This window comes from Aquila chrysaetos, chromosome 23 (genome assembly GCF_900496995.4).
Source record: "Aquila chrysaetos chrysaetos chromosome 23, bAquChr1.4, whole genome shotgun sequence".
Taxonomy (NCBI): Eukaryota; Metazoa; Chordata; class Aves; order Accipitriformes; family Accipitridae; genus Aquila; species Aquila chrysaetos.
The window spans coordinates 16,506,654-16,522,113 of record NC_044026.1 but is presented as its reverse complement, the minus strand read 5'-3'; the positions used below and the strand labels follow the sequence as shown (position 1 = coordinate 16,522,113).

Here is a 15,460-nt window from a genome sequence, read left to right as displayed (position 1 = left end):
CTATGTGCCTGTTAGCCTATTCTTAAAACCTGAGAGAAAATCTTATATTTTAGGAAAACAAGGAAATCTGTCAACCATGAACCCAACAGACCAACGCGCTGCCATCATCCTGAATCTACAGAAGGAAAACAACTACGTTATTAGCTCCCTCAATTTTTATGGTTGGTAAGAAAACAAATGACAATTCTGAAGTATAATGGTAAATTGTCCCAAGTCAGCAGCTAAAAATTTCATTGACATCTTTTTAGCAAAAACCTTCAGCTAGTGTTTTTATTGTCTAGGACATGGTACAGCTTGCACACCGAGGAACAGTTTATCAGGTGTATGTCATAAAACATGGAAAAATTCAAACCGAACACTGAAAGTATAAGCGAAAATGGAAAGTGTTACACAACCTTAACTCTAACAAGTCATTGCCAGACATCCACTACAATAAATACCCTACTAGAGAGCAGTGTAAGCCGCAGACAGCTGGGGAGCTGATTTTCAGATAAGGATTCTATACTGCAACATGCCTGTAAGTGCTGGAAAAGGAACACAATTAAATCGATCAATGCATCAAAAATATCAAATTTGAAAAAGCTTTAATAACTGAATTGACATGTTGGGCTGGGTGAAGAAGGTAATTTATTGTAGCATTTGGACCTATGACAGGATTTGTCACTCACAACAGATGGCAGCACATTTCAGATTAAAAGGTATGTGAGAGATTTGATTTCCCTTGGTTTTGCCACCCCGCCCCCCACTTCTTTTCAATTTTCCTTGGAATCCTTATTACTCCCATTGCATGGTACTGCTCTGACCTTCATTCCCAAAGCCAAATAATTATCTGTTTCTCTTTTGGACAGACAAAGCAGAACAGGAAAAACTCTATATTCTGAATTCTATGTGGTTTTTTAGAAACACAGCTCTTCACTCTTAAGAAAACCAACAGAAGGACTATGTGAGCAGTGAAGATGGCTGCTAGCAAAAGTATGCTTCTAAGAAGTTTGAAGAGGTGCAAAGCTGACTCAATGTAATTTGGATGCCAGAACTGTGGCTTCTTTGGTATAGCTTGTTTCACTTTTGTCAATGCACCTGCTTTGTTGGTGTAACTACAACCACCATAGGAGTATTTTGTGTGCTCCTGTCTTCACACTGGTAGGACACTCATAGTGTAGACATAACCTAAGCTTCATGTTAGTAACTGAGGCCAACGTTTTCACTTAAAGGAAGTCTTCAAATTAAGACACCTACAAATAAACATAACCTGACCTGTAAAAAGTTTGACTTCTGAGATAAACAATGCTTGGAAGTACTCAGCACTTTTAAGAACTGGGCCACTTTAAAGTGTGCACCAAAAAGCTCATACTCAGAAAGGAGCAAACCGAACATTGCAGGACTTGACATTTGGATTGGAAGTAACAATCTTAAAGTGAAATTAAACACTCAACTTTTTTATACCGCAAGGGGGGCATTCATGGTCCTACAGTAGAAGTGACAACACCTAGCCACCTTAGTGGTGGAATTCCTATGCCATCAACCCATGGAGCCTAAATGGAAATTATGCCCGACTGCTTTGTTTTTCTGGGCATAGATAAACCCTGAGACAGTCGCCTATGTGAAGAGGCAATTATTTACTTACTTATTTTAATACAGCTAAACAATTAGAGCCTTAACTTGCCCAAGCCCTGTCTTGTACTGGAGGGATTTGACTGCACTGCCCCTGGACCAGGCATTTTCTCCAGCCTGCTTCTCCAGCAGCAGGCAACTCAAAGCAGTCTCCCTGGCTGTATTTTTTTCTGTTAAACCACATGATCAGTCAGTATGTCTCATCAGGTGCCACAACTTACCATTTCATTCCATCTGCAAATGTACTCGAGAATCGTTTTATATTTCCTTCCAGGTAACTGATAAAGCTATTGAGCAGTATTACGCCAAGAACAGATTCCTGCGAGTTCCCACTAGAAGCAACCTTTGAGATGAATATTCCCCAACTCTAATCATTTTTCAAGATGTTTTTGTCAGCCCGTTTTTAATCCTTTTGGTTAACCCTAGATTACACTGATTTTACAGACTGTTACTTCATTTTGTTTTTAACCACTGTGTCAACAAGACTAAGTAAATGTCATAAAGTAGTCTAAGTGTATTATTGTCAGCACAGCTATCTCTGTCAACTTCATTTGTGATTTTGGAAAAAGCAGTATCAAGTTTGTCCGACAAGATCTATTATCCATAAAAAGTTGCTGGCTGGCATTAGGCATGATGTCATCTCTTCATTTTTTGTTGGAGGTATCTAGTTTCAACCTTCCAATGATTTTGCTTGACCTATAGTTACCTGGATCATCTTGTTTAACCTTTAAAAATTCTGGCACAACATTTTCTTTTTCCAGTTCACTGGAAGTCCCCTTGGTATGCCAAGATTTGTTAAAAAGCAACAATAATGGTTTAGACAGTTCAACTCTACTAATACTCTTCTGTGCAAGTTTTCTAGTCTGACAGAGAATTAAGGAGGAAATATTATTACTGAGTTTCACTTCTTACTTCAATTTTAGAAGAGCTGAACTTCTACTAGAATGACCTGTCAGCATTTTCATAATGAAGTGTAAAGCACCCATCAGTATCTTTGCTATAATGTTTCAAATAATCTCAAGTGCTTCTGTGCCTTGCAGCCGCAAAACATTTGAAATATTACAGGGACAGTTTGCTTTTTATATAGTTGTTCCACTATATGTATTTCCTTTTGTTGTTTCTCTCTTCCTCCCAGCATTTGCCTACATTTTATGGGAAAGCCTGGAAGTTTTACAGGATAAGATTAAAGGACAGATACAAGAAGAAAACCCTGAACTTTTGTATGGTCTTGTAAGCAACCTTTATGGCCGTGTCTGATAGAATTTTTAGAAGCTTTGGGTTCAGCTAATGTTAATAAATAATCAATGCAATAAACTTGTTTTCGGTAAACTCCTTAAACTGTAGAGGTTTGAACTTAAACGGTATTTAAACACTAGCCCTCTAAATTTGGCATGCATTATTTCTGAAGCTGTTGATTAAACATCTTTCATCTGCTGTCACTTCTTATGGCATTTATACTAGCAGGTGGAAAGACAAGATGCTGTATAACAATTTCTGTCTTATTACCCTACTTTATCTGAAAATACAGATAAAAAAATTTCTTTGGAAAAAACAATAACAGTATGAAACAAGATTCCAACTGAATATAAGAAGCTTTTTAAATAGATTAGTGGATTCATCATTGGTTATAGCTCTTATTTGCTAAATGGAATTACTAGCAAACTGTCAGGTATATCTACTAAATCAATACCTAACATCTAGATTTCAACATGCTCAGTTTGAAGCATATTTGAGTATTTCTTCAAATACTTAACCTCAACTTCTACTCTCTTATATGGGTAAAATACAACAGAACAGTGGAAATACAATGTTTTTGTGAATGCCTTTAGCATGTGTGGATTAAGTAAGAAAAACATTTGGCCCTTTACATAAGAAGATAAGAGCAGTACAACTTGCAATTAATATGAAAATTTCGATGTGAAGTTCTCCCTAAAATGGCAAAACTGATTGCTTGCTTGTGGGAGACGGGTTACCTAGAAGAACCTTTTCCTGACATTTGGCTGATACCACCATACTTGATTGACTTTGTAAAGCCTCCTTCTAAATCACTACACAACACTAACCCACCTACTGATCTATCAAGAGGAATGAAAAAGCTAGTTTTCTTTTTTCGCATCAGGAAAAGTGACCGTATTAATACCCTGTTATGTAGAATCTCCCCTAATACAAATATAACAACGTAAAACAATTTCAGGATTGTTTAGGCTTCGATTATGTCCATCTGCGCACTGCTCTAATGTTCAAATGCCCTTTCCAGTGTGGTACCCAATAGCTTATTTTTAAAAATAAACTTTGTCTGAATTAAATTTTAGTTTTGTTAATTCCTTATCTTTCTGTCATCCGATTGCATACCAGAACTAGACTTTTTTTTTTTTTTAAAATAAGCTCTGTTATTAGAGAGAATACAATGTGAGAAAACAGCTACTAACACAGGCCACAACTGGACTCTCAAAGGACTGTTCTAAAAGACCAAATCCTGAAGAAGTATTATCAACCTTCTCAATTTCAGTGGAGATTCCTTTCATAGGGATTTGGGTTCCTGGGTTTGAAATAGTCTTGGAAGTAGAAGAAACAAATCAAAATAACGTATCTAATGAATGCTAGTTATAATGACCAAGAGAAGCAGCCTAACCCAGTATCTTCTACCTGCTGGGATTTTGGTCCCCTGTCCAAGGCATCTCTCAAGTCTGGAGGGCTCATTCTAGAACTGGCTTCAAGTCTTCTGACAGGAAGACATGTATTTTCCACAGAATTTGTTTGTTTGTTTGTTTCAGCATATGAAACACCAAATATTTTTAGTCAATTCTACTTTTACCAACCCAGAACATAGGGCCAGTACCAAGTAAACTGGAATCCTGGCAATAAATCCTTTATCAATGTTTCTCACCTCCCCTATCATCTCTGCACTAACAGAACATTTTCCATTACTGAAGAGAACTTGTACTTGCAGTCAAACAGTGGAATCAAGATTACAAAACCAAAATAGATCCTAAATTTAAATTTCAATTTAATTTTTTTTGGAAGGAAAGACAAAGCTTTCCTTCTAAAAGGAAAAGCTCTGTAAAGACATTATTTTCTGATATGAAAACAGATAAAGGTGGAAGTGATACTAAGACAGAGCCACATTGACACTTGTGCAGCTCAGTTTACATATGTAATTACCCTAATGACGTTCTAAAACATCAGACGCTTGCACCCAAATTTCTGTTTACAGCCAATATGAAACCAATTTAGACAATCCCTCTTTCCTTAGCAAGTATCTGACAGAACTATTTCAAGTAGCTAAGAAGAAAGATACAAATCCATGTGCTTTGTGCCTGTGCTGCCAAAAATGACTTTGGCTGAGATAACTCTACAAAAACATTTGTTAACATAATGTTATTTATTTCTTGTTTTGCCTAACTGCAATGTTTACTTTGTACCTGCGTATGTTTGCACTTTTATTATGTTCAAGACCATGATTTCAAAGAAACATGGGTTCGTGCAAGAAATATTTAGTCTGATTTTATCAGTCTGAAAGACTCAATACAACATTCTTAAAGCAACACCATGCAAAACGCCGATTTTCCCATTTCATCTATGACCTGAAGTTGTGAGGAAAGACAGGAAATTTACCCGATTCCTGGAGATAGCGATACACCAAGAAATTCACTTCGTCACTGGTTATGCTCATCTTAGCCCAACCTCAATATGATGAGGTTTACGAGAAGTGTAATCCACGCTCTGTTCAAAGGGAAAGAAAAGAACAGGTTTTGTTTTATCTTGATTTATTATGAAATTTGTTATCAAAATACAGGTGGCAATTGTTAAGGTGTTTAAAGATCTCATATAGTTATTAGAGCTCTTACGTCGCAATGTGAGGCACCCATTAAATATTGTGAATCAAGTACTCAAGCTGTACTGTACCTTTTATTATAATTAAAGAGCAGTATTTAACACATATGAGAGAGTCAGAAGGAGTGTTTTAAATCTTGGAAGCCTTTGCAAATGTCAACTCTTTTACTTCTGTGGCTTTACTACAGGTTCTTTGGACACTCCTTTTTGCTGTGTGAGTATTTTCTTTTCAGCACTGCTGGCAATTACAGTCACATGTAACAAACCAAATCATAACTTTTTTGCAGCCCCAAATTTGTAATCTAGTTTTCTGTCCAGTAGCTCATCCACTGAAAAGACAGATCCTCTCCTTACAAAACCATATTACGCAGTGAACTTAAATAAAGTTCCCATAAAACAGAAACAAATCTAAATTTAAGATGAGCCTGCACATTTTATTACTGGGGTGGGGTGGGGGGAAGAGAGAGAGGGGAAAAAAAGAGAGAGAACGTCATATACCTTGTGCCAACAAGGAATACAAATATCCTGGCATTATATAAAGTTATAATGTCTCTACTGATTAATGGTGAGCAAGAATTAAACTTCAATTATTCACTTAAGTAACTGTAACCTTTAGGATGACAGTTTTACATTACTATTTTGGGCATATACTCTGATAATAAAACCATTGTTTTTAGATGATAAATTTGAACATTTTCCATTAAATCTTGATGATTCATTTCTGTTTGGGAATCTGACTTAAGTAGTTTGGTTTTAAAAGCCATAAGTACTTCTTAGACATAAACTTTGCAACTTTGTCAGCCACACCATACCTATAACTAATCACGTAAAGATCTGGATGCAGAAGCACACACTACGCTCTTGTCGCGTATTACAAATGAAAGACCGTAGGCGTGTGCCGTTTGTTTCAATTTCCCGTATGCCTCTTCTTGGCAAGCGGAAAGGTCTTTGTTCATCGAAAACCTCTTCAGTAATTCCTGTTGCCTAAAGTAGCACCTGCTACTGCAGGCAATGCTGATCGACTACAAGTTTCCCCTGCTGATGATTTAAACCAGCAGGTCACTCATGACTGTAACAGATGTCTCTGCATATTTATGTAAATGGAGGTCTTTCGAGCCCCGGTAAGCCTTTTATTCTCCTGGGCTGCTATATTTCATCAATGGCTCGGACGCTGGTTTTCCATAAGAAACCACAGCTTGCTAATTTGGGAGACATCTTCCTCAAGTATTCTAGTCTTTATTATGACAGTTTGTGCTTCACAGAGAACAAGAAGAAACAAAATACTTAAAATTGTGTAGTCTCAGTGAGGAAAATTTCATCTACTTTTGGAAAGGATGATCACTTTCTGCTAAGCTTCTGGCCGAGGACAATATCAGCTGTATCCAACATCCAGTCCTGTCACACATGCCACGTATTGCCCAGGGAAGCCATTCAGTCTCTTTTCTCCTCAATCCCTCATCTGTAAAATGGGCTCAAATTTCTCTGCCACAGGATCAGGAGACTGGAAGCACCGGTAGCTGTAAGGGCTTTAGTTACCAAGGTCGGCGACTGCGGGCAGTGAAAGCACCACTTTCAGTATAACTTTGTACATGCTTCTGCCAGATAAACAGACTTGGTTCTGAATAATTAATAAATCCTTGTGCTCCTTTTTGCATAATCATTACCATACAATGAAGAACAAGACAGACATTCATGGCAACAGTTAAGGCCATTTTCATCCCTGTCTGAGTACTTAAAATACATCCGTATCGCTGCTATGGCTGTGATAACAATAAATCAAGAAACTCTGATAGCTGTGGGTTTAAAAAGAACACACGACATAACACTTCTAAAAGCATTTTAAAAATAGCAGTTTCAGAATTTGGTGGTAGGAAAGTTGGTAAAGATGAAACCTCTTACAAAAATTCAGTTTCAGCAATGACGTACTTTGTGGTAAAATGAACTTTATTATAAAAAAAAAAAAATCAAGAAACTACAAATGCTGTTTCTGGATGCATCCTGCTAATTTAAGACATTAACATGGTATTTCCCACACACAGAGGGTTGCTTTGGGAAAAGGATGGGAAGGGAAGGGAAAGGAGGAGTGTTGTTTTTTGTTTGTTTTTTTCTAAGTACGACTTTTCTAAAATGAATTAAAACCAGAGAAAATCAGCCTGACTGCAAAATAGTCTGAGAGCCCCAGAAAATCCTCCACAGCAGCTACCTTTGTATCAGAATCCCAAGCACACGGAGTAGTTGGATTTACAATGCATTTTCCCTGAAGTCAGTCAACAGGAATTACTTTGACATATGTGTCGGATCGTATCTTTATACACATTGTTACCATGCCATAAATAACCAGATGATCCCCACTCATACATTTAAGGTTTCTTCACTCCCACAGATTCCACTGCAGCAATCAGATACACAACTGTAAAGCTTTTACCCGTCCAACACGATACACAGATCTTGGCTTTGACCCAGAGAAATCTATTCATTAGAAATGTGGCTGAGCTATGAAAGACCATACTCGATTTCATTAACGCTCTTTTTGATTTCTTTCTTCTCCACAGATAAACACCCCAAATAAAAGAGGCTACAGAAGACATGGTGGGAAAGAGAGGAGCATACTTGTCTTTTGTGTATTTCCAAGTCTGGTTCATAAGGAACAAACAACTAGCCTCCCTCAATTCCATTTTTTTTTAACGTAGAAATGCAAAAGTCTGTAGAAAATCACAGAAACCTTTAGTTATCATTGTGATAGATTTATTTCTGCTAATTGATGGTCTCCTTTTGTTACTGGAGACTGGTATTACCTAGATTAATAGTTTTTTTAAAGAAATAAATGATAGCTTATAAACAATACCGATGTGCCTTTGGATACACTTCACATTTAACCTAGCAATAACACCTTAATTCTTCACAACGTCAAGAGGATTTACAAAAAGCATTCAAACACGTGTTTGAACTTTCTTTACTTGAAACACCTTTTCCTGCACCCAATTTACACATAATGTAAAGTTCTATTTACTTCAACCTCGCCTTAAAAATTTGGGTTGTGATCCTGAAGATATTTGAGAATGTCCAAACATGTGAGCGGAGCCCACTAAGACTTCCCAAAGCATAATGGATCCCAAACATTCAAAGCCCATCGGTGGATGGGTTGTCAAGATAACACAAAATTAAATTTAACACTTATTTTAAATGAACACTCAACTCTCAGTTCTGCTGGGATAGATTTGCAGAAATGCTTCCCATACAGAGGTAAAAAGCTGGGGTTTATTAGCTCAGATATGCTACCATTGTGCTTCTGCGGCTGCTTGGCTTTTGCTGAACTAAGTCATTCAGCTGGAGTTGAGCTGGCTCCAGCGAAGCTAACACCGCAGCACACTGCCCTGTGCTCCGGGCAACCAGGGCAGCTTAATTCCTGGAGTACACCACCAGACCTGATTTGGCTCCGTGCACCGACTGTTCTCAAATTAAACCTTCCTGGAGCACTGGGAATCTTGCTAATGGGCCGCGCATGTGGCTCTGGAGAAGGCAGCCTCGTGTATAGCTATGGTTCAGCACAGCACTAGCCAGGTCGACTAAGAATAGTTTATTTACATCCCATCCCCTTACTCAAAGATCGCTCTTCCTTCATCCGGCGTATTTTAGCACTGTTGCCATAAATAAGGGAGATCTGGCTGAAGAATCAAGGGAAAATAACTTTTTCAACTTTGAAGTAGCATCTAGAGACACAGCTCCTCTGCCTCTCTTGTAAACGATGCTCACAGTGTCCTCCAGGGCCGTGTCCTGCCCTCCAGGCTAACCCCGGGGCAGGGGACGGCCGAGGCTATTTCAGGAAAGGAGTTTACATTTGCTGCTTGAAGTAGCATTGCCATCCACAGGGACTGGGAGTTACCAGTCAACCTTCCCCTCAGGAAGGCGGAAACAGGCCAGACATTTAGGGAAAACACCTAAACTAAAACCTAAACCTGAAACCTAAATAGGAAGTCGGGCACTTCCCATTTCTGCATCCAGCTCGGCCGACGGAAATTCATCAGATGGCCAGTCTGGCCCTCAGCTTACCCCCTCAAGAAATCTGCAAGCTCCAGTCTGCTTTAACTGAGTGCTGAGCAGTTGTCAGCTTCTTGGAGGATTTTTGGGGGGTCATTATTGTTAAATAAACACCCTCCCCTCAAAAAATATCACCCCCAAACCCACAAATTTTCATTTACCTCCTGGAGCGGTTGCACTATTTGCCTACTTATTTGACAAGGCTAGGCCGAAATGACTTTTCCCAACCAAAGTTTCAATGACAACAACATTGCAATTAAAACAATGGGGGGTGAAGAGAAGTTGTGTATTTGCTTTGCGGAAAAAAAAGGCAAAAATGAGAGGTTTCATAAAAATGAAAACACTCTCAAAAGTTCAAATATTTAATGTTGTCAAATTGATGCCCTGCTGCATGGGAACCAGAGTTCATGTACTTGTGCTCCCATTTTCTCGTCCAAGATGGCTCCTCGCGTCAAGGCGCGTCTCTCAGGACGACTACAGTCTCCCCAGCTCAGAGAAGAGAATGTGAACACGAGAACTAAAATAGACTCTAGGAAGGTACCGTGACAGCATAGCCAAATCAATGTGTTACTGTTTTGCATATGCTCTGTAGTTTAATGAAAAACAACATTTCCCAAAGCCAGAAGCCGCTTCTCACAAAACGAGTCACTTAGACAATCTCAGTATTTTCTGTTGAAAAATACTTTCATCAGAAACTTTCAATGAGGCCTACGCTTCTGTATTTCTAGGCTGTGTCTTACCATCGAGCCAGAACGGAGTCAGCAGCCAGCAGCTCTTCCCCAAAGGCTAACGAGCTCTGCTTGGCCCACACCATTGCATTCTTCAGTCTTGGCTTTTATTGCAGCTGCCTCTTCTCGAGGAGGAACTCCAGTATGTTTCTTTCCCAAAATGCCAAAACAGAACTTCTGGAGAGGAAAAGAGCACACTCGGCCCCCTCTCCCCTCACAGTCTCTCCTGCCATTTCATGAAGCTAAAGAGTAAACCATCTTTTCTTTACAAGCATCCTGACAAAGGAATGAGACCATCGCATTCCTGCTGATTACAAGGTACGGAGCATACAGCGTGGTTCCTTCCAAACTCCACCTCTGCCAGACACCAAAATAACAGCGAGCCCTGTTCAAAATGCAGCTTGTGCATGCGTGACTTCCAGACTCCTCCTTGTAAGGCTTGAACTTGACACCTTGCTTTTAAAAAACTAAACCTAAAATATAAATAGTTACCCCTTCTAGAGATCATGCACTTAAAAAAGCAAATCAAGACGTGCTCACAGTAAGACTGCACCGTATCTCCCTGGCCTTTCCTAATGAGGAGGCAAATAGTTAAATATCCTCATTCTGTAAATGATCACCATAGGTCATCCAAACTATTTAATGACAAAAATGAGGCAATTCAAACCTCTCAGAGCTATTGTCCTAGGCTCTTTACAGATGCTCACAAATGTCTTTGCATCACTTATACTGTTAATATTTTCAGGTTTTCTTCACAAGCACAGTAAAAAATGTGTTGGTTTGGGGAAAACAAAAGCCGAGATTCTGCAGAACACGGAAGTCTCCTTCAAGAATGGTTATTGCGCTGTACAGTGTGTGCTGTCTCACTTAGAGATCTGTCACCGACGTTTATAGCAGCTCTGTAAGGACAGGGATCTCAAAGAGAAAAGGCAATAGGCTTGTCAGAAAACCTGCACTGCCAAATGTTAAGGCTGGCTCTTCTTTTGTTTTTTAGTTTTAAGTCTATGTATTTACATTGACCTTCTGCTGATTTTTAAAAGGCCACACTAAACCAAAACAAACCCAGGGAGCCCCAGCTCATCCCCATTCTCACCACTGCCTGCAAGGCCACGCTCTGACAAAAAGAAGTAACAACTGCATCTGTATCCAAGAACTTGAGGAAAAATGGCATGGATATAAAAAAAGGTCTAACTTGAATCCTGACACGTTAGGGTTTCTCATACAATTAATCACTGAACTCAACCATATCAGCGTTCAAAATCTGGTGCCAACTGAAGAAGGAGGAGGTAGAAGAACGACAACTATAGACATGTGGCAGTGATCAATGAACCTGCAATTCTGTCTTGAAGATGTCACTCTTGATGAATCAAATGCTGTATGGGCAAATCTGACAAAAATGGGGTTTTCATTTAAATAAAATAAAAACTTTGATCAGGGAGAAGGTTGGTTTACTATGCAATACCTATAAAGACATGCTTTTGAACAGATGAATCTCTCTTTTTTTAAAGCATAACTGTGCCTACTGTATTTATCCTTTTAAAAATCTGCAATAAATTATCAAAATGGTTGTCCTGTCCTGGAAAAAAATGTTAACAAAATAATACATCATCCAGCAAAATATCAAAATATTAAAAAAAAAATTAAACCTAATACAAAAATATTAATAAAAATAACTCGGCCAATTAAAGACTTTAGTAGACAACACTGCAGAAAGTTTTATTTCCACATGAATACTACTTTTCTTTAAATTATAAATTACATTTCAAACTGAAAAGCCATTTGGAACCAAACCCACATCTATTTATTTTTTTAAAAAGGGCAACAAGAGATATTCCAGCAATTTCTAAGTGCTATTCAAACGTTTTTCAATTAATCAACAATTTCCAGCGCAAAATAACTAATTGTCAACAAAAGACAAGCCTTTCATCACAAAATTCCCAGCAAACTCTACCTCCTCTATCAAAAGATGCAGAACTGTGCATCAGGCCTTTCATACTTATAATCTCTTAGTTTTATCAGGTTATTTTTCAGTTCTCAGCTGGTCTACTTAATTACATCAGCCTCCAGCATTTCAGTTCTAAGAGTTCAAGTGGATCTTTTCCAACTCCCTTTGCTGCAGAGTAAAATGGGTTTTCCTGTATTGATCTTTCCTTTTTGGCACTTTGCTAAGGGGAAAAAAAAGCAAACAAACCCAACTGCTCTTCTTAATTAGTGCAATTGTGTTATACCTCTTTTATAGCTTAGTTCTAAGAAGAGGCAACTTCAATGAATTTTTTTCTTTTTTTTTAATAAACAAAAATAATGTTTACACTAGTATATTGTATGGAAAGCCTGGGAAGCCAAAAATAAGATTGATGGGAGAGTAAAAGTTGACAGTAGTTCTAGAGCTTGCAAATGAAATTAATTGTTTTAAAATAAAAAAAAGGCAGGAATCAGAGAGGCTTGAGAAATCAAACCACATGATTGGATTTAGTTTGAGAATTAAGATACCTCATCACTCTTGGAACAACTGAAGTCAATTGGGAATGCTGCCACTAAACAGAACAAGAATTTTCTTCCTTACATGAGCACAAAATGGCAATTAGGACAAACTGGGGGACAATAGCATGTGTCCACTCATTTCAAACCAATTAGTCCAAAACACATGATCATCTGACTGTGCAGTTACTTGTCTGTGTGCGTGTGCATTTCCATGTATGCATGGAATGCAACAAGAAATGTGTTTTAAATCTTACAAGTAGTGCTACGCGCTTAAAAAAGTTAAGGAAGATTGCAAGTTTAAAAAGATGGCACAATTACTCTATTGATACTTGCTTTTCTTGATTTTTGGCAAGAGGAACAGGGTATTAATACCATCTCAAATTTAACTTTTCACCTAGTTTACCTGGATTTTTACTAAAATGTCAACAAAACCAGAAGGAGCAAACATTAGCATTTACATTTTTCATTGGTGTTTCACATTGACCGAGTACTGAGGTGAAAGGAATATGATGGGATGAGTTCCTGCCAGAACTAGTTGTACCCGTTTCATTTTCTTCCTGTGACCACAGACATAAGTAAAATAACACAGCTGAACTTTTAGAATTAATATCCCCCAAATTATTTAGAATAAAGCACAGTTTCTTTTTCAGCTGTTGACAATTTCTCTGACACGTCACAGTAAAGATCCACTAAAAGTTCAATGTGAGGTACCCGAGTCCCAAGCTTGCCTGTAAGAATGGATGTAGACAGACACCCAACTGGGATGAGACAGGCCAAGGTCCAGTAGATAAAACATTTGCCTTTGAGGTGCCACCATGTGACTGGGACAGAAAAAGAGCTTCCAGAACCTCCGTAAGGCCCTGAGCCACCCGCTGCATGGGCAGCAGGGGTTACCAGGCATGATGGCCATTTTAAATGAGGCAACGCCATAGCATGGAACACAAGAGAGATGGGCCTGGAAAGACAAGTGAGAGACAGCCTGAAGGCCTTGCCCAAAAGATGGAATATCTGAATAAGGCTTTTTTGGTTATTTCTGATTTTTGTCCTGCAACTGTGCTGTTTAAATTGGTGCAACTCCGGTAGCAGGGGCCAAAATCATGATTTTTCCCAATACATCTGAGTACTTTTAACTAGGCTGCAGAATCAGTTTGTGTATCGCTTATGCGCCTGATTTTTGAAGAGCGAGATAAGGATAAAACATCCATGTGTGGCTTTTACCGTGTTCCTTACATAAACTACTTCCTATACCACCCTGAGGTATCACCACACCGCTATCACCTTACTGGTTGCAACGGTGTTAGTGCCAGCTACAGCGGTAGGCATCTCCGCTACCCAACACGTTACGGACAGGCGTGGCAGGCGTGTCGCATAAACACTGTGAGACCAGGGAGGTGACCTGCAGTAAGCGTAAAGGGGCTTGAGACCCTTTCACACCGGGATCTTGTGTTTAGTTCCTCTGGCCCAGAGCAGCAGGGCGCGGGAAATGCTCTCCGGGCAAGGGGCAGCAACACAGACACAGCCGCGAGGCCATGCAGAAGGGCCTGTTGGTCCACATACCTGTAGGTTTGTCTTACTCCTCCTCCTCTCCCACAAGGCCCAGATAGTCAGTAAAACTTATGTTTCAATTCCATGTACATTTGAATTTCATCCTATTTTAGTACCTTTTAGGACGGCTTGACACAGGTGCAGTTAGAGAAAGACTAAACGTGAAAGCCGTTCTGGTACTACTGTCTCATGACAACTATGACTCGCGTTGCAAAACCAATCCTTGGACTTAGCAAAGCTCTACATATAAGACGATGTAAAACAACAGGAGTCTGCCCTGGACTAAAAACCTACATTTTTTTAGCCATGCAGACTGGCCCCACAAGGCTGCAGAGCCCTAGAAGCAGTGGTCAGGAGAAGCACCAGCGTTGGTCACCACACGTGGGAAGAGGACAAGCACATCCCTGACCCCTCACAAGTTGGGGCCGGGTGGCTGCCCAGTGCGCCAGAGCCGCGCTGAGGATCTGCGAAGGTCTAGAGACCAGCCAGGAGCCACAGCAGCCCGGCTAGTTCATGTCTGGATGGCCTCAGGCAAAGGGAATGTGCAGCGACGTCATTAAGGGGGTGGGTTTTTATTAGTCTCTGCTAATAAGCTTAGCAGATGTTACTGGGAACAGTTTGATGTTATTTTTCCGTCATTTATAACTTTATTTTTAATTTTTCCCTCAGAGCAAGCAAAGGCAGTAGATCTTACCACATATTTCAACCTTAACTTGTTTTCCCTGTAGTACTGTTAAAAGTGTAGCTGAAGATTTTCTTTATTTTTATTATTATCATTATTGTACAAAGGGAAAAAGTATTTTTCCCATTTGCCTACAATTCCAAAATAGCCGAAAGGATTATACTCCGAGTTAAAAAGGAAAAAATACTTTTCAGACTCACAACACGGAAAATTTCACCCCCCAAAACAAGTATTTTGTAAATTTTAGAATACATGAAAACAAAGAATTATAATGGAAACTATTTCAAACTTTTATTACAGCAGATCCTATTATAAACTATTTATAAAGATATTAACTATGGCTATAAATACTTCATGTTTTCTCTTGAAAAATCCTAAGAGAATGTCAACGTTAAATGCTGTAAGGACAACGATTATACAGGATAGCATGACGGAACAACAGAAAAATAAACACACAAATTCAGGTATTTCCATGCTGTGTATTTCTACCTCCAACATTTAGCTCTTAGTGGAAACCTGTTGGTTTTGTTTATTTGGTTTT

General features: G+C 39.0%; 1 protein-coding gene across 7 annotated transcripts in view; it reads right to left on the bottom strand.

The window, feature by feature from the left end:
• TBL1X (transducin beta like 1 X-linked) overlaps positions 1-15,460 on the bottom strand; it is a 203,647-nt gene that overhangs the window by 52,282 nt on the left and 135,905 nt on the right. For 6 of the 7 annotated variants that reach the window (XM_041119497.1, XM_029999175.2, XM_029999174.2 and 3 more), the window contains one exon: positions 5,227-5,334. The exons of the other annotated variant lie outside the window; for it this stretch is intronic. In XM_041119497.1, coding sequence (XP_040975431.1) covers positions 5,227-5,284 — 58 coding nt within the window. In that variant the 5' untranslated portion in view covers positions 5,285-5,334. The remainder of the gene's footprint in view (positions 1-5,226; positions 5,335-15,460) is intronic. 7 annotated transcript variants of the gene reach the window in all.